This window comes from Triticum aestivum, chromosome 5B, assembly GCF_018294505.1.
Source record: "Triticum aestivum cultivar Chinese Spring chromosome 5B, IWGSC CS RefSeq v2.1, whole genome shotgun sequence".
NCBI classification, from domain to species: domain Eukaryota; kingdom Viridiplantae; phylum Streptophyta; class Magnoliopsida; order Poales; family Poaceae; genus Triticum; species Triticum aestivum.
The window spans coordinates 164933888-164952438 of NC_057807.1; the positions used below are offsets into that span (position 1 = coordinate 164933888).

An 18551-nucleotide genomic window follows, 5' to 3' on the forward strand; every position below is an offset into this window, starting at 1 on the left:
GAAGGATTTGAGCCCACGTGGCATCAGTCTCTGAATAGAGCTTCCACAGCCACTTGCTAAGAAGGCATCTATTCTTGACTTCAAGGTTTTCTATACCAAGACCCCCTTGGTCTTTCGGTCTATAAATGATATCCCATTTAGCAAGCCTGTATTTTCTTTTGGTCTCATCACTCTGCCAAAAGAACCGCGATTGATAGAAGTCCAGTCTCTTCCGAACACCAACTGGGACCTCAAAGAACGATAGGAGAAACATAGGCATACTCGTGAGCACCGAGTTAATCAGGATTAATCGGCCTCCGTATGACATGAGCTTACCCTCCAGCAACTCAGTTTCTTCTCAAATCGGTCCTCGATGCACTTCCATTCCTTGTTTGTCAGCCTACGATGGTGGATTGGAATACCTAAGTATGAGAAAGGTAACTCTCCCAACTCGCACCCAAACAATTGCCTATACGCCTCCTCTTCGTCTTTGGCTCTACCAAAACAGAACAGCTCGCTCTTATTAAAGTTAATCTTCAGCCCTGTCAATTGTTCAAATAGGCATAACACCAACTTCATATTTCTCGCATTGGCCAAGTCATGCTCCATAAAGAATGGAAACACCTCCATCAACAAGATGAGGTACCAATCCACCTACTTGACCACTTTCCTTAGCCCTACCTATCAAAATTGCTAACATATCCACGACAATGTTAAACAAGATAGGGGACATCGGATCTCCTTGTCTTAGGCCTTTATGTGTCTGGAAATAATGACCTACGTCGTCATTTACTTTAATTCCCACACTACCTTTTTGCGTAAATGATTCAACCTGTCTGCACCAGGCTTCATCAAAACCTTTCATACGTAATGAGTGTTGGAGAAATGGCCATTTGACCTTATCATACGCTTTCTCGAAATCCACCTTAAAAATTACTCCATCTAATTTTTTGGAATGGATTTCATGGAGCGTTTCATGTAGGACTACCACCCCTTCAAAGATATTTTTGTCCGGCATGAATGCAGTTTGGGACTGTTGCACCACAGTATGCGCAATCTGTGTAAGCCTATTAGTCCCGACCTTGGTAAAAATTTTGAAACTAACATTGAGGAGGCATATCGGTCTGAATTGTTCAATCCTCACAGCATCCGTTTTCTTAGGAAGCAATGTGATAGTTCCAAAATTCAAGTGAAATAATTGAAGCTGTCCCGAGAACAAATCATGGAACATAGGTAGCAAATCCCCCTTAATAATGTGCCAGCACTTTTTGTAGAACTCGGCCGGAAACCCATCCGGTCAGGGCGTCTTATTGTTTTGGCCCACTACTTTATGCATCTATTATGTCAATCATTTGCAAGTGTTGTTTTTGTGTGAAAATATGGTAAAATATCAAAGTGTAAAGTAAAGAGGGGCAATAGATCAATTACAATGTAAGGAGTGGCAAACTATCAAAGTACAGTGGTGGCAAAAAATCAAAAACCCCGTGGATTTCTAGCTTCTCGACGATGCCGCCTACATATTTGTCCCTCTGGTTTACCTGATCCAGTTTTTTGGTTCACCCGCTCCAAGTTTCAGATCCAATGTGCTACAGGAGGTTGGGGGAAAGCTTGGTGCCATCTCCGGTGACCATGGTTGTCACTCGGATCAGCGATTTGGAGGTGCCCCCGTGGTGGAGCGGGCGTCTGTGGAGGTGTCCCAGTAGGCGGAGCGCCAGGCTACGCTTGACAGCGGCAACGCACAAATCTTGACGATTAACGAACCGGCGGCGAACAAAAGGGCAGCTCCTCGCCAACGTCGAAGTTGTCAACTTGGAAGATGAATCCCTGAGCAGTAGGGTGGAACAAAAGGTATACGAGCTTGCATTCCATCATATTTTAGTGTTGTGGTGAAAAAAAGGGGTACAATTTCAGAGAATAAATCTTGAAGTAAGACGGATAGTCGATTGTTGTCTGCGTGCACAAGATTCATGGTTCTTGTTTCTGAAGTTGCAAGTAGATTTTGCTCTCTGGAAATTTAGGAACATGTTGAATGTGCATTTGTTTGCTTGCTTGTTGGCCTGTATAGTCAGAAATAATTGGTGAATATTATGCTGGTCTTTGAAATTTGATTGATCCCCAGAGTTAGATAATTCGGATTAACATGAGCTTGTGTTTGTAGGCTGGTAACTATGTTGAGCTAGGGAATTCATGTTGTATGTGCCTGTGGTTGCAGGCTTAGGATACGTGCAGCCACCCCCAGCTGAAGACCATGCCCAACCCATGTTAGTGCTTTCGAGAAAGCAGTAAGGTGTTTCACAGAGAACCTGACTGAAAATGTGATTACCCCGCTTGTTGGTACTACATTTGATTCTGTTGCCGAGGCAAACAATTTCTACAACTTGTATTCATGGAGAGAGATTTTGGCATCCGATATGGCAAGAGTAGACTAAATTAGACTAAATGTGGAGAGGACGAAGTGCATGCAGGAGACAGTGTGCGGCTGCTCGGTGAGTAGCTAATTTTCTTTTCCGATAGATTGTGATGGATAATTCATATCTGTTTCGCGGTACTACTTTGGTTGTTAAGTAAATCATAGCTATTTTTGACAGGGCAAAGACGGTGTTGAGAACACAAGGTCATGTCACTGCGAGTGTTCTGCTCTAATTAGACTTTTATGAGCATAGAGATAATCATAATCATTCACTTTCCCCAAACTTTGGTGAGACAATCCACTGGCCATCGCACAAACATATTGATGTGTATAGCAGGATCTGATGAAAGCACTTGAGGCAGAACAATGTGAACCTTGCAAAAGTGTACAACAAAAAAGGAGGCTTCTGTGGATCAATGGATAACATTCCGTTCACCAAGAGGTCTTTGCGCAATCTGTGTGGGAAGATAAATAGGGAGCAATCAGATGATGACGTGAGGAAGACGATAGAAGTGTTTGCAGTTGGTGCAAAAGGATCCCCACTTTGCATACGGAGTTCAAGCTGATGGCGATGGAAGGGTTAAGAACCTGATGTGGGCAAGTGGTACCATCAGGTTGCAGTATACCTTTTTGGAGGTGTGTTAACTTTTGACACGACATACAGGACAAACTTGTATGACATGCCTTTCGGGCTGTTCGTTGGAGTTAACGATCACTTCCAGAGTATCATTCTAGCTGGTGTGCTTGTTCGAGACGAGACAGTTGAGAGCTTTGAGTGGGTGTTCTCTGAATTTCTAAGAATGATGGGTGGATCACCACCAATGACCATACTTACAAGTAAGCTATATATCTGTTTTGTGCATGCCTTGAAGTTTAATTTATGGGTGCATATTAGTACTGAAGAAGTTCAATGTATGTGATATTTCAGACCAGAACCGTGCCATGGAGGTGGCAATCAAGAACATTATGCCAGACACTACATTGGTGGTGCAAGTGGCATGTGCTGAAGAGAGTAAAGGAGACGTTGGGTCCTCTGTACACAAAGAAGAGTGAATTCAGAGCAGAATTCTACAAAGTGTAACCACATGTTGTTGGGGGATGAATTTGAGAAGAGGTGGGAGATGGTGCTCAATAAATACAAGCTGATGTCACACGATTACCATTGGGTGGAGGAGCTCGACTCCGTATTATGGGGACTGCGCACCACCCCTAACCGGTCAACGGGATACACACCTTTCTTCACATTATACGGCACTGAAGCAGTCCTCCCTTGCGACCTTATTCATGACGCGCCTAGAGTGCGCATGTATGAAGAAAAGGAGGCTGAGTTAGATCGGCAGGACGACCTGGGCACCCTGGAAGGAGAGCACGGCGTAGGTCGGGCCCACTCTGCGTTTTACCAACAGCAGGCTCGATGCTACCAAAGCAGGGAAGTTTGGGCGAAGGCATACAACGTAGGCGAGCTCGTCCTTTGCCTCCCTGAGAAGCAGAAGAATAAGCTCTCGCCCAAATGGGGGGGTCCCTTCATAATCGATGAAGTACTAGTAGGAGGAGCCTATCGTCTCTGCAACCCAGCGGACAATCGCCTCAAACCGAACCCATGGAACGCAGCTCGGCTTCGGCTCTTCTACGGCTAGTCCGGTGTCACCACTCCAACTATACCACGTGTTTGTTTTCCTTTTCTATTTCCTTTTTGTACTTCTTCGGGTGGTTAGTCCCTCCCTAGGCTGTGTTTAGTTAGACCGAACTATGTTAAGTTCGTTAGGTATACATGTTCAAATGTAGTACCCGGATCTACTTGGGGGCTTCTCTAACGAAGCCAATCAATATACTTTGTGTGCACCTATTCACCTATGTCATGTTTACACCCTTCCCTTCTCATTTTTAAGCCATTATATGCATCATTTTGACTTAAGTTTTTGCCAAGCTAGGTTGCCTCGCTCCTATGCTTACCCCCTACGTTACCGACTGTTCATCTAGGCAGTAAAGGGAGCACCTCTGCGATTGCAACGACCGGGTCAGCTGCGTCCGTACCTCAGACGGGTGAAGCCGAAAGCTAACACTCTTAAAAAAATAATTGGTCACCCACGAGGGAAGTAAAAATACTTTGGTGATGCACCACCAAAACACTAGTGTTCTTTTCCCGAAGTAACACCTGCATACTACAGGTATCCGGCTAACACACCCATGGTCAACATGACAGCCCGAAGAAAGGAACCTATGGAGGAACTATTTTCTTCGAAAGATGTTTATTACATTAAACGGTAATATAACATAACTCCTCGCACATGATTGCCCGAAGAAAAGACTCAATGCCCGACCACTGCAGAAGATAGAGAGAAAATGAAAGTCATTCCCTATGCTTCAGCCATAGGTTCTATCATGTATGCAATGCTGTGTAGCAGACCTGATGTGTGCCTTGCTATAAGTATAGCAGGGAGGTACCAAGGAGTGGAGCACTGAACAGTGGTCAAGAACATCCTGAAATACCTGAAAAGGACTAAGTATATGTTTCTCATTTATGGAGTTGACAAAGAGCTTGTCATAAATGGTTACGTCGATGCAAGCTTTGACATTGATCCGGATGACTCTAAGTCACAATCCGGATACATATTTATATTGAATGGTGGAGATGTCAGTTGGTGCAGTTCCAAGCATAGCGTCGCGGCGGGATCTACGTGTGAAGTGGAGTACATAGCTGCTTCGGAAGCAGCAAATGAAGGAGTCTGGATGAAGGAGTTCATATCTGATCTAGGTGTTATACCTAGTGCATCGGGTCCAATGAAAATCTTTTGTGATAATACTGGTGCAATTGCCTTGGCGAAGGAATCCAGATTTCACAAGAGAACCAAACACATCAAGAGACGCGTCAATTCCATCTGGCATCAACTCGCGGAGGGAGATATAGAGATTTGCAAAATACATACGGATCTGAATGTTGCAGACCTGTTGACTAAGCCTCTTCCACGAGCAAAACATGATCAACACCAAGACTCCATGGGTGTTAGAATCATTACTTTGTAATCTAGGTTATTGACTCTAGTGCAAGCGGGAGACTGAAGGAAATATGCCCTAGAGGCTATAATAAAGTTGTCATTTATATTTCCTTATATCATGATAAATGTTTATTATTCATGTTAGAATTGTATTAATCGGAAACTTAGTACATGTGTGAATACATAGGCAAAACATAGTGTCCCTAGTATGCCTCTACTTGACTAGCTCATTAATCAAAGATGGTTATGTTTCCTAACCATAGACATGTGTTGTCATTTGATGTACGGGATCACATCATTAGGAGAATGATGTGATGGACAGGACCCATCCGTAGCTCAGCATTATGATACCGCTTTCTTCATGACTTGTACATGTTCCTCAGACCATGAGATTATGCAACTCCTGAATACCGGAGGAACACCTTGTGTGCTATCAAACGTCACAACGTAAATGGATGATTATAAAGATGCTCTACAAGTGTCTCTGAAGGTGTTTGTTGGGTTGGCATAGATCAAGATTAGGATTTGTCACTCCGTGTTTCGGAGAGGTATCTCTGGGCCCTCTCGGTAATGCTCATCACTATAAGCCTTGCAAGCAATATGACTAATGAGTTAGTTGTGGGATGAAGTATTATGGAACGAGTAAAGAGACTTGCTGATAAAGAGATTGAACTAGGTATGATGATACCGACGATCGAATCTCGGGTAAGTAACATACCGATGACAAAGGGAACAATGTATGTTGTTATGCGATTTGACCGATAAAGATCTTCGTAGAATATGTAGGAGCCAATATGAGCATCCAGGCTCCGCTATTGGTTATTGATCAGAGATGTGTCTCGATCATGTCTACATAGTTCTCGACCCCGTAGGGTCCGCACGCTTAACATTCGATGACGATTTGTATTATGAATTATGTGTTTTTGATGACCGAAGTTTGTTAGGAGTCCCAGATGAGATCACGAACATGACGGGGAGTCTCGAAATGGTCGAGACATAAAGATTGATATATTGTAAGGTTATGTTCGGACACCGGAAAGGTTTCAGAAAGGTTCCGGCATTTTTTGGAGTACCGGGAGGTTACCGGAACCCCCCGGGAGAAGTAGTGGGCCTTAATGGGTTTTAGTGGAAAGGAGAGGAGGGGAGGGTGGCCGTGCGCCCCCCATGGCAGGTGTGAATTGGACTAGGAGGGGGTGGCGCCCCCTATTTCCTTCTCCCTCTCCTACTCCTTCTCTCTCTCCCCCCCTCTTGGAAAGGAAGGGGACTCCAACTAGGATTGGGAATTCTATTTGGACTCCCCATGGCGCGCGCCCCTCCTGGCCGCCGGCCTTCTCCCTCCCTTCTTTATATACGGGGGCAGGGGGCACCCTAAAGGAGAACAATTATTCTCTTAGCCATGTGCGGTGCCCCCTGCACAATTTAACACCCCGGTCATATCGTCGTAGTGCTTAGGCGAAGCCCTACGCCAGTAACATCATCAACACCGTCACCACGCCGTCGTGCTGAGGGAACTCTCCCTCGATCCTCTACTGGATCAAGAGCTCGAGGGACGTCGTCGTGCTGAACGTGTGCTGAACACGGAGGTGTCGTACGTTTGGTACTTGGATCGGTTGGATCGTGAAGACGTTCGACTACATCAACCGCGTTACTAAACGCTTCCGCTTTCGGTCTACGAGGGTACGTGGACACACTCTCCCGTCTCGTTGCTATGCATCTCCTAGATAGATCTTGCGTAATCGTAGGATTTTTTTTGAATTACTACGTTCCCCAACAGGGGGGTGTTGTCCATGTAGCTCCCATGGATACCTTGCGCTTAGAAGCTCCGCTATTGGTTGGTGCCGACATGGTAGGCACCGCTCTCGTCAGAGTTCGGCGTGTGGTGCAGCGACCCTTGGGAGTAGATGTCAGTACACTCGGAATGGTGCGAGGCAAACACCCTTTTCGGGAAGAGGCCTTCTTGCTACTTACAGTGGAAGAAGTGAGGGGCCGGGGTGACCGGTTAGTACGGCCACCTTAGAGCCATCGAGGCTCTCCTGGTAAAAAAGTCTGTCCTCGAAATTAACTGACGTCTCTGGGTCATCATGGAACCCCGGGTCATCATCACGGGAATGATTCTCTAGTTGTGGAGCGGAGCAGCTGATGGTCTCAACCTAACACCTCCAATTCTGTTCAAAAGAATGAAAGATCCGATCAGTAGATGCAGAGGTCCGAACTATGCAAATGAAAGTTGAGCTTACCCATTCAATGGGGTTATAGATGGAATAGCCGTCCTTGTTCCTTAGACGGGCAAACTCTTCTTCCTCTCCCTTGAAGAGGTCGGCCAATATAGCTGCCATTGCTGCCTGGTTGTCAGACCCCTTCCCTTTGTAACGGGTCGCGTTGCTTGTCCCATTATAATGCCACGAGGGGTGCATCCTTTGTTGAAGAGGTTGCACGCATCGAGTAATGGTGGCGGCCATCACGTCTATGATGGTTAGCTTGCTATGAACTAGCAACCTCACCTTAGCGGCCAGATGTTGTACTTCGGCACCTCTCCCCTTGAGAAGGGTTTTTCGGCTGCCAATTAAACCGCTTCTTTAAAGGAACGTCCGAGTATTCGGGCAAACCCCTCTGAGCTGGCTCAAGTAAAGGGGACATCTTTGATATAAAACCACTCTGAGGTCCACTCGTCAAAGTCCTTGTTCGGGGTCCCCATGGGGTACCCTGTCCCGGCTATGTGCCATACCTTGACTCCGCCCACTTCAAAGATGGTCCCCTCCCCGGGTACGAGGGACGAGGCAGAAATGCTTTCTCCACAATTCGAAATGGGCCTCGTAGCCTAGAAACATCTCGCAAAGGGCAGCGAAGCCTGAGATGTGCAGGATTGACCCGAGGGTGAGGTGATGGAGTTGGATCCATAGAACTCTAGCAGACCCCTAAGGAAGGGGTGAATGGGAAAACCCAAGCCTCATAAGAGGAAGGATACGAAACATACCCTCTCTTCCTTGCGTGGAACGGGGAAGTTCTCTCTGAAGGCTTCACCGTTCGTGGAGGTTAGTCCCAGAAGGGTGGAAATGAGATCTGAAGCGGGGAGATATCCTTGTGTCATGAGTCTGCTAAGTTGTAGATGGGAGACGATGTAGCTCGCCCGGTCACCAGGAAGGAGGCCATGGGGGCGGGAGGAGGAGCTTCGACTCTCCCGAATTTTCTGGCGTCCCGACTTCTTGATTTGGGATAAGTTACCTATCAATCTCCTGGCCTATTTAATATGCCTTCACCCTGTCCCGTAAAGGGCATTTCTGTAAAAAGATTGTTGGACCGTCTGCCCCCTTTTGGCGCACCGGAACCGATGGGCTTCATTAATCCAGCGTGAGAATCGATGATGTGGGCCCCGCGCTGGCTCGATGGATTGAGAAAGTTATCGGGACCAAACTATGGTCAGCCGGACATAGAGAGGGGGGAAGAACTTGCCCCGCAAGCCTTGGACACATAAAGACTTTAGGGATCGTGAGCACCGGCATTGGAGGCTAGTTCGGGGGCTACCGAGGGAGTCCTGGACTGAGGGGTCCTCGGGCTGCCGGTTTATCTCTTATGGGCCCGACAGGTGGGCCGCATTGCAATTGCTAGAAGGCCGGACTATGAGGCGACTATCCGGACGGGAGATCTTTGATGCCTTGGTGTGTCCCCCAAGTCAAGATAAGAAGAATCAACATGATTATTCCTTCCTTGTAACCGACTATGTGTAACCCTAGTACCCCTGGTGCCTATATAAATCAGAGGATTTAGTCCGTAGAGGGCCTAGAGGCTAGAACAACAACCATCATCCTACACTTCAATATAATCAAGTAGGGCGCAGGGTTTTACCTCTTTGAGAGGGCTCGAACCAGGGTAAACATCATGTCATTCGTCCCTTGTTCTCCATTGATCCGAGACCCAGAGCTCGGGACCCCCTACCTGAGATCCGCTGGTTTTTACACCGACGTTGAGGGCGACCGATGCAACACTAAAGCAAAGGAGCTTAGGCTAGCCAATGGAATGTAGTGGCCGGTGGTTTATGTATAGTTTTCTTCTGCACTGGGGAGGTGTTAGCTAGGAGCTGTTGTCTCATGTGGAAGTTTATTATGCTTTAGGTGCTGGATATGTAAAGTAGGATCATATCTTTTATGTGAGTTTCAGTTGTTGTTGACGTGCTTGTGGTTACTATGCAATCTGTGAGACTACTGAGTAATGTAAAATATTTGTTTTGGATTGTTATGTATGCTTGTTTTAAGTTATTCTTGGGTTTTTGGACTGGTTAAGCTGATCCTAATGTGCATGTGTTAAAACCCGTGTCAGCTATTTCTAAATCTTTGAGGATGACTGGCGCATGGACGCATGGCCTTTGCTGATTGGCTTTAATTTGTGTTTGTGTATAACCTTCCGTGCCGAGGATTGGATTTGGCATGTGAGATAGAATTAGTCGCGATGTTTAAATTGTTTGACAACAGGGGAATGGTTCCTGAAGGAGTGGGATTGAATATGACGGAACAACCCAGAACCTTGCATAAAATATTTTGGAATTTGAACAGCTGGATACAATGGGATAGTGGCACAACAACATGCAGCCAGACTCGCTACCAAGCTTGTAGGGGAGTTTGCATAAAAGGAGGCCAGCTTGAGCTAACGACATTGTAGGTGGATCGTGGTTGCTACTTCCCTTTCTTCGTTACGTCTGTTTAATTTGAGTGGCGTGGTTTCAGAATTCTGGGGAGGGGCTTGCTTCCGAGGCTAGTGTCAACCAGTCCGCAGAGAACGGAGCGGAGTAGACTGATCGGGGGGTGGCCGGCTGTGCATGCAGCAGACACCAAGTAAATGTAGTAGTAGGTCTGTGATTGATGTCACTAGACATGAATAAAAGTATGTGGGGTTTAAAACTATTAGTTGTAGCATGAGTCGTGAAAATTATTTGAAGAAACAACTCCCATATGGAGGAACATAAATTTAATATGTATTATACAAAGATAACCATGATTACATTACGCTATCCTGACAAACAAGTAGAGAGGTTGCGATAGCACTACACAGGACAATAACATGCGAGCCTGCAGGAAACCATACTACATAATGCATTTAGTAAATGAGGCCGTCGCCATTACAGGATTATAGCACTAATTACTTCGCTACACGAAGATTAAGAAGTGCATAGTGGCAACCAGGAGCAGGTTAGTGAGTAGTGGCCGAGCAAGTCCTCGAGATGGTTGGATCTCTGCCTGGCCGTCGTCCACAAATTTATGCTCGCGCCTGGGTTTGTGGTGAAGAGAGGAAGATGGGCACACGGCTATAGGCTGCTGCAGTACGTGCGGAGACAAGCCGTACTTACTGAGCTCAGGCAGATACGTACCCGTGGATATAAAAACATGCATAACCCAACCCGCATGAATCATGTTCATGTTCAGAAAAGGGGATCTGGATGGCTAAAATGGACTTTTGCTTGCAATGAAAAACTTGTATCTTTTCGGACGCACTTGTAGAAGCGTTTCCCAGCACATGAAATGAAGGTGACCACCTTGTCGCCACAGGATGGGCAAGGAATCAACGGGAGTGTGCCGTCGGCCCGAGACGAAGAAGATGAAGTAGTCATGGTTCCTGATCTGGTTCTTGGTGGCGAGGTTGAAGAAAGAAAGGGAGGTTGTGGGGGAAAGAATCGTCCAAGGAAAGGTGATGGATTGGTTGCTGTGCACAAATAATGAAGCGGCGGGAGGCCCACCGTTTGGTATCCCACGTCTGAGCTGTAGCACAGGACGACTGCCCCCGTCTGAGCCGCCAAGCGGGCGGCCGTTGGTGTCGCCGGGCTTGGGTGGGCCATCGTCAGTGAGATATGGGAATATACAACTTCGAATACACACATGAATACCTGGCACGGTGCGAATCTTAGTGCTAGCTCACGATGGAGATAACGAGCTCATCTGAGCTCGAGCTTAGAATAGCATTTTGGTGGCTAATCTACTACCACTATAAAAGAAAGAGAGGGGCAGATCCAAACAATCAAATCCATCCATCATCAAAATCTAATGGCCCTTAATCATTCTGTGTTTAACGCTACCAACCACGCAACAAGCCACAATCGATCGCTAATCGCCCGCAGTAAAAATCGTCCCGCAGCAAAAAAAACGCCCCCCACCCCCGCACGACCTCCTCCTTCTCCCGCACGACCTCCTCCTCCTCCTCCCGCAGCCGCGTCGTTCGCCTCCCGCAGCCGCGCCCTTCACCGCTGCCTCGCGCCGCGGGTCGCCGGGAGCCTCCCAGCTGCGGGAGCCCGCCCCACCGCGGGTCGCCGCCTCCGCCCGCGCCCTTCACCGCTGCCTCGCGCCGCGGGTCGCCGGGAGCCTCCCAGCTGCGGGAGCCCGCCCCACCGCGGGTCGCCGCCTCCGCCCGCGCCCTTCACCGCTGCCTTGCGCCGCGGGTCGCCGGGAGCCTCCCAGCCGCGGGAGCCCGCCCCACCGCGGGTCGCCGCCTCCGCCCGCGCCCTTCACCGCTGCCTCGCGCCGCCAGAGCCACGGGAAGCGGCCGCGGGTCGTCGGGAGCCTCCCAGCCGCCGGAGCCGCCCCGCCGCGGGTCGCCGCCTCCGCCAAGCCGCCACTCCGCCACCGCCACGCAGCCACGCTGCCACTCCGCCGGAGTCGCAAGTAAGTTTCTATACTCAAGAGACCAAGCAAACCAATTTCATATTCTGCCAGCATATACTCAGAGACAAATAGCTACCATCAGGATTCCTGAAATTTATGAGGACATATTGAATTATTCAGGATTTCGGAAATTTGTAGTCCAAGCAACTCATATTTTGAAGTTTTGTTGCTTACATGTCTCCATTGGAGAAAAGGGACCGGGCTAATTGGAACTACAGATGGCCACCGATTTAAGAACTCATCTCCACAGAGGTAAACGTTTGTGTTTGCATTTCCTCGTAGTTTCCTTTTCAGTTTCTTGTATCATGTGATTTGAGGCAGATTTAAGAACTCATCTCCAAGCTGTAGTTTAAGAGGGCCTACAGATGGCCATCTAATTCTGTTCAGGTACAGATGGCCATATCATTTTGTTCAGGTACAGCTGGGTTGATGATTTGATTTTCTTATCATCCAATGTTACCTCAAAAACCATTTTTATTGAGGTAGTGTTTGTGAACAGATTAATTGCTCAAACCTTTTTGCTGTCTCTATTCAAGTTGATTGTTGTGTGAAAAGTTAGCTGCTTACATGTCCAGATTGGTACTGCAAAGATCATGTTGCTGGTATCCCATGAATGCCAGTTGTGTGATTGTTTCTAGCAATTTTCGGAGCCTTATGATCGTTATGCATTTTTGCCTGCAGTGCATACATAATATTTCCTATGTCCGCCTTTAGAAGGTTTGCTGCCATACTATCGATTGACAGTGCTTTTATGCGTTCTTCTTGACCGTTGGTGGACTCTATATGAATACTGCTCCAAAAAATCAATCCTACCGGCCATCGCCGCACTGATCGCTATGGCATTTTGGGGGCGCTTCCTGGTAATACTAGGCATCTATTCTGATATTATTGGCGACCATTATAGAATTTTGTTTGTGGTTTCTGCAATTTACACTGAAATTTAGCTAATCAGTATATCATGGTTTTACAGTTCGTATAATGAGTAAATAATATACATTCCAATGGGAGGACAAACTTTTGATGCTGGTGAATTCTTTACAATCATTCCAATGGCAGCACAAACTGAAGGTATTTATGTAGGCACAGATCATTGCTACATCAGAATAAATCAAGTATTGAGTAAATAATACCCCCAGTTTTATAATACAGTCTACCGGTGCTTTCATTGTGGTTTCACGGTAATACCACCATGCCCTCCTTCTGTTATGATTGACGCAAGGAGTGTCATTACTTGAAATTTGCAGAATGGTAAGCACTATAATTTATTGGAGATCTTGTGCTGTTGGCTGACCCAAACAAGGTACTGTTGAATTGAGGTGTTGTAACAGTTTTTTTAAACTCTCATGCATGAGTACAAGTTGAACTATTTGTAGTATATCTTCATCGTTTCTTACGAAGTGTATGGGAGAAAGTGATAACTGGTCACAGACATCATTTGGAATAATGTTGGACTCAGGCATAGTGGTCCCTGATCTAACACGGAGCAAAGGGAAACCATTTACGGATTTGGTTGTGTCGCAGATAGCCCGGCATGCTCTCATGTAATTCTTGATCTACGGCGGATTACCCTTTTCTATATTAATGGAACGCCGCATAGTTCTCTTGCGCATTCAGAAAAAATAGTTTTGCAACCTTTAAATTTTGATGAAGCCTTTGATAATTCTTTTTATCTTCTAATTTTCTTTTGACTGTGCTTAACGTATGACTTTACCTATTATGATTTTGCACCACAGTTTCCCTTCGCTGTTTATATATGTTGGGACTATTGATTTTTTTAAGTGATCTTCAGTTCCTCACAACAGATTTCTTTTGGAGATTTCACTGATCAGTATGTTGGAGATCTGCAGATGACACTTCTTTATATGCAAGTGCAAAAAGATTTCAGGTTCTGTCCTCTTTTCTTTGTTGGAACTATCAGGTCGCGTCCTCTTGCAATGTAAGATTATCCTTATTTTCAAGTCATTTTTGTTCTGACATCATTGTACCCTTTTCAAATAGATAGATGCCATGAGTAAACAATTATTGAATTGCAGGCAGGCATTGTTAAGGACTTGAGGCTCAGATTTCACATTTGGGTTTTTTCTTTTGAGGAAAAAATACTTAATATTGGTATATCCTAGACCTTTTCATTTGAACTTCATGATGCCCTGATAGATATAACAGTTATTTTGTTTCAGTAAGAAGGAAAAAATTGAATTTGTTTGTCTGACATTACATAATCTCTAAATATTGCGGTCGTATCTTATATCTTATCTTTTAGTTTCTCTTTGCCACTAGCACAACATTTTTTGTAGGCTACGAAGCACTAGCATACTACTTATAATCTTCCTATCTGGTTATGCAAAAGGTGAATCTGTACTCATTAAACTTTGTTAAATAGTAGGTCCTCCTAACAGTATGCCTAAAACTAATTGTTTCTCTGTGTCTATAGTATGTTAGTCCAGCACAATGGATGTTCTTGACTAACTGCTAGCTTTATTTGGTCTTATCTGATTCTCTGGTATTAATCCACTCGTACATTGCCAAACTCAGTATGATTATACATGGAGTATGCTATATACTTTGATGATATTTTCAGATTTTAAATACTCCCTCCGTCCCAAAATTCTTGTCTTAGATTTGTCTAAATACCGATGTATCAAGTCACATTTTAGTAGTATTAGATACATCCGTATCTAGACGAATCTAAGACAAGAATTTTGGGACGGAGGGAGTATATGACAAGCACAATCCCTGGTACTAATGCTTACTCTGTTTATTTTGGATGTTCAAGTGTAGCATCTATTGACCAATGCAAGCTCCATCAGGATGTGCGTAGTGTCCATAAGTTTCTTTTTGGCCAGTACAGGGAGAAAAATATATGGAATGTACAACAATCCTACATGAAACATTCTGAACAAAGTCATATCGAGCTACCCCTAGAAATTTCTATAGCTTCTATGAACTCAGGGCCAACTTGCATTTTCATGTCAAGCATGGCTGATTATCAGAGGGAAAGGAAAGATGGAGTAGCAGAATCATTGCCTACGATGAGTTCATCGGGTCGAAGTGCACATTAACAAGCATTGCCTGCTGTCTGCCTTCGCCTACTTTGACGAGGACGACAGCGGGTACATCACCGTTGACCCGCTGGAAGAGGTGTGCTGGGAGTACAATACAGGCTGACGTCGGTAACGCGACATCATTAGGGAGGTCGGCATGCGTATGTTTATTCTATGCATCTGGTGATAATAATAGACGTGCATTGCACGTACACGTTTACTAGTCTAATTAGGATCCGATGTCTCTTGTCCGTGATGATCTTGCTTGGAAAATATGGCTCCACCTGGCCCAGTCGCGCCTTTCCCTCATCCACACCAACCGGTCGCCCGAATCTCGAGCGCCACTCATGGCCTCCTCCGCCTTGTCCGGCACCCACCATCGCCTCCTCCCCTGTTTCCTGCGCCGCCTCCCCCGGCCCCGCACGCGCTCGTGCTCCCGCCTCCGCCTCGCCGCCTGCCATGCCGACACCCTCCTTTCCTCCTCCGGGACCCAGAGGCCTCCCGCCCCCGCGGCGTGCTCGTCCGCATCCTCCGCTGGCGGGTTCTCTGACTGGCTACTCACGAATGGGCTGCCGCCGGGCAAGGTGGCCATCCTGGAGCGCCCCGTCCCGTGCTCTCGCGGGGGCAAAGACCGGCCATTACACTTCGTCGCTGCTGGGCAGGACCTCGAGGTACTGAGCAAGCAGGGTTAGTTGTTGATTCGGCGGTGAACATGCGATCCTGATGCGGCTTTCTGCTTTGCACAGGCGGGGGATGTGGCGTTCGAGGTGCCCATGTCGCTCGTTGTCACGCTGGAGCGGGTTCTCGGCGACGAGTCGGTTGGTGAGTTGGCCTCTGGCTCTAGACCGGCTGAGTTCTGTCATTTGGTAATCTAATAAATGAATTTGGCATTTGCAATGGTATTATGCCGAAAGCGTTCCTGCCCTGAGTAGGTTACATATGAAAAGAATTTGTAGAAATATTGTGCAGGTCATTTCTTATGTAAGATGTTCTTTCCACTTCTATGTGTTGCAATACCACGTAGTTTCTTGGTAGTCTTGTTACCAGCAATACGTATGTGGTCTGGGGAATTTTCTTTGTAAGTTAGTAACTGTGCTGAGTATATCTGGAGTTCACTGACGTATGCTTTTATGAAGCATGATTCAATTGCAGCGACAGTTTGTGAATCCGCTTTATTCAGATATTTAACATTACCTTTCTCAACAGTGTCATGCTTACACATTTTTCGGTTAAGCTCATCTCTATGTCAAAAAGAGTAACAGTTGTCTCTTCTGAGTTAGGTGGTCCTAATTGATTTTTTGTCTTCCCACTCACAAGTGGAGAAAATGCAACATCCTATTTGTGGTGTAGGATTTGTGCAAATATAGCCCTTGCTGGAACTTGGGAACAAATTTTGTGTTCCAATTTCCAACCTTAACATGGGTGTTGATTATAAAGCTAAAAGAGCATTATCAGTTAGGAATTTGGACATAATCCCTATCTATTCTTCAATAGCTTCAATTGATTTGCATATTTATCTGTAGCATTCCCTTTGATGTTTATTTTGTGCTATGATTGTAACAACGAGTTTTTAGCTTTTAAACATTAATTACATGATACTAGTATAAGAGAAAGAACAGTATAAGTACAGTTTGGCTGGAAGTAGTTTAACCATGAAACACTTGGAAACTGATATAATATTTCTTCTATTCAAGTCACGTATTTTGCATATGTGATATGCAGAGTCTTCTCATTATCTGGATTAGTAATAATTTTTGGTGCTTATGTCTGTCATGTTTCTCCTAATAGCATTGGTTCTCCTAAAGTGAAACAACTACAGCTCCCAATGGCATAATGCTCTCATGTAGACACCAAGAAAAGAACATGTAAATGATGTAATGCTATGTTTTTTTTCTACCATGCAGCTGAATTGTTAACAACAAACAAATTGTCTGAGCTGGCATGCTTGGCATTGTATCTCATGTATGAGAAGAAGCAAGGAAGAGATTCACTTTGGTACCCGTATATTAAAGAACTTGATCGTCAGCGAGGCAGGGGGCAACTAGCTGTTGAATCACCTCTTTTATGGACTGAAAGTGAACTGGATTACCTGAATGGCAGCCCCATGAGGGTTAGTGTTTGTATCTACTAATGTTGACTTATCATCTAATTTCTTTAATCTGAGATTAATTAATATTTGAGAAGACCATAAACATCCCAGCTTTGATTTTCTCATGATTCAGGATGAAGTTGTTGTTAGAGATGAGGGAATAAGAAGAGAGTATAATGAGCTTGATACATTGTGGTTCATGGCAGGTTCATTGTTTAAGGTATTTTCTTGATCCTCCTTATCTTTTTTCCACGAGAGTTTGTTGCGTCGGTTCTTTATTCTCATGTGAATTTTATGCAGCAATACCCTTTTGATGTACCTACTGAGGCGTTTCCGTTTGAGATCTTCAAGCAGGCATTTGTTGCAGTACAGTCTTGTGTGGTTCATTTGCAGGTAATATGCCAAGCATTTATTTGTAGTTCTCCAACATGGCGCCTGCGCCATTTGATTTATCTCCATTTGTTTCAAGTCGGGGCTTAATATTTGTTTCGCAAGTAAGTAATGTATGGTGTCATATGAATTAAACAGTTTAGCTGTAAATATTTTTCATTTTAATTAGATCACATGTGATATGGGGCAAGCCATTAGGATGGCCCAATCTTCATGAATTGGAGGTGGATTTGAGGAAGAACACGGGGGAAATCACAAGGAAAACTAGCACAAATCGACACATAAGTTGCAACAAAAGGTGGATAAATAGTTGATCCAAATCATCCACAAGAGAGAGATGTAACATGCTAGGGTTCTTCCCCAAGTCCTAAGACATGGAGGTCTTGAATTCCATGGATGAATCTTCCCACAAGTGGAGGTCTTGTTACTCCTATGGAGTCTTCCCCTCAAGAGGCCTTGATCTCCACTAAGGGAGCAATCTCCATGTAAGAGTAATCCTACAAGGGAGGTACATGAGCTAAGCTCTAATGTCTAGTCATTTCTTGGCTAACCCTAGATCTGAGGCGGGGGAGTGGTACATATAGGTCCGCTCATGAAGGGTAAGTAGGAAAGGAAGACACACGGGTTGGGCCCATCTTAGTGCATGCATGCAAAGTCGGATAGTCCAACTTAAGCCTGATAGTCTGACATGTTGGAGGTTCTAACCCCATGTCCGACCCAAAGTCTGACATGGTCTAGAGAGCAATGCCAAGTCGGGCTATCTGACATGTTAGACACACGGTTGGACTGTCGGGCCTCACTGGCCTTCGGGCACCGTCTTTGCGTTCTGGGCCGCCGTATTCGTGGGTCCTTCTTCACTTCCATGCTTCCCTCGTTGATGGTGTAGGCGCTCTCTTGTGCTTGACCTCCTCCATTGCATGCTCGTCATTGGGCTCAAACCTATAGGCCCACAACATATGAGAGTCAAGTAGTATACTGTGAGGGCACTGGCCTATAAGATCG

At 45.7% G+C, this 18551-nt stretch overlaps 2 protein-coding genes across 6 annotated transcripts in view; both read left to right on the forward strand.

Moving 5' to 3' along the window:
* Positions 1 to 2805: 2805 nt before the first annotated feature.
* Positions 2806 to 12824, forward strand: LOC123114714 (uncharacterized). Its single transcript, XM_044536146.1, has 6 exons — positions 2806 to 2910; positions 3004 to 3226; positions 3318 to 3401; positions 11489 to 12029; positions 12150 to 12281; positions 12711 to 12824. The coding sequence occupies exons 1-6, from the start codon at positions 2806 to 2808 to the stop codon at positions 12793 to 12795; spliced, it is 1170 nt and encodes a 389-aa protein (XP_044392081.1). The 3' UTR covers positions 12796 to 12824.
* Positions 12825 to 14735: 1911 nt separating this feature from the next.
* The window catches only part of LOC123110921 (fructose-bisphosphate aldolase-lysine N-methyltransferase, chloroplastic), a 33251-nt gene continuing 29435 nt past the window's right edge, over positions 14736 to 18551 (forward strand). The window contains exons 1-5 of one of the 5 annotated variants that reach the window (XM_044531563.1): positions 14736 to 15741; positions 15817 to 15892; positions 16975 to 17180; positions 17293 to 17379; positions 17460 to 17552. In XM_044531563.1, coding sequence (XP_044387498.1) covers positions 15310 to 15741; positions 15817 to 15892; positions 16975 to 17180; positions 17293 to 17379; positions 17460 to 17552 — 894 coding nt within the window. In that variant the 5' untranslated portion in view covers positions 14736 to 15309. The remainder of the gene's footprint in view (positions 15742 to 15816; positions 15893 to 16974; positions 17181 to 17292; positions 17380 to 17459; positions 17553 to 18551) is intronic. The other 4 variants (XM_044531564.1, XR_006453829.1, XM_044531562.1 and 1 more) reach the window with 4 other exon arrangements.

Excerpts from the sequence above, each read along its gene's own strand:
- LOC123114714 (XM_044536146.1), top strand. The coding sequence starts at position 2,806 with ATGGATAACATTCCGTTCACCAAGAGGTCTTTGCGCAATCTGTGTGGG. Across the intron at positions 3,227-3,317 it reads ACCAATGACCATACTTACAA|ACCAGAACCGTGCCATGGAG; the intron begins GTAAGCTATATA and ends GTGATATTTCAG. Across the intron at positions 12,030-12,149 it reads CCACTCCGCCGGAGTCGCAA|GATTTCGGAAATTTGTAGTC; the intron begins GTAAGTTTCTAT and ends TGAATTATTCAG.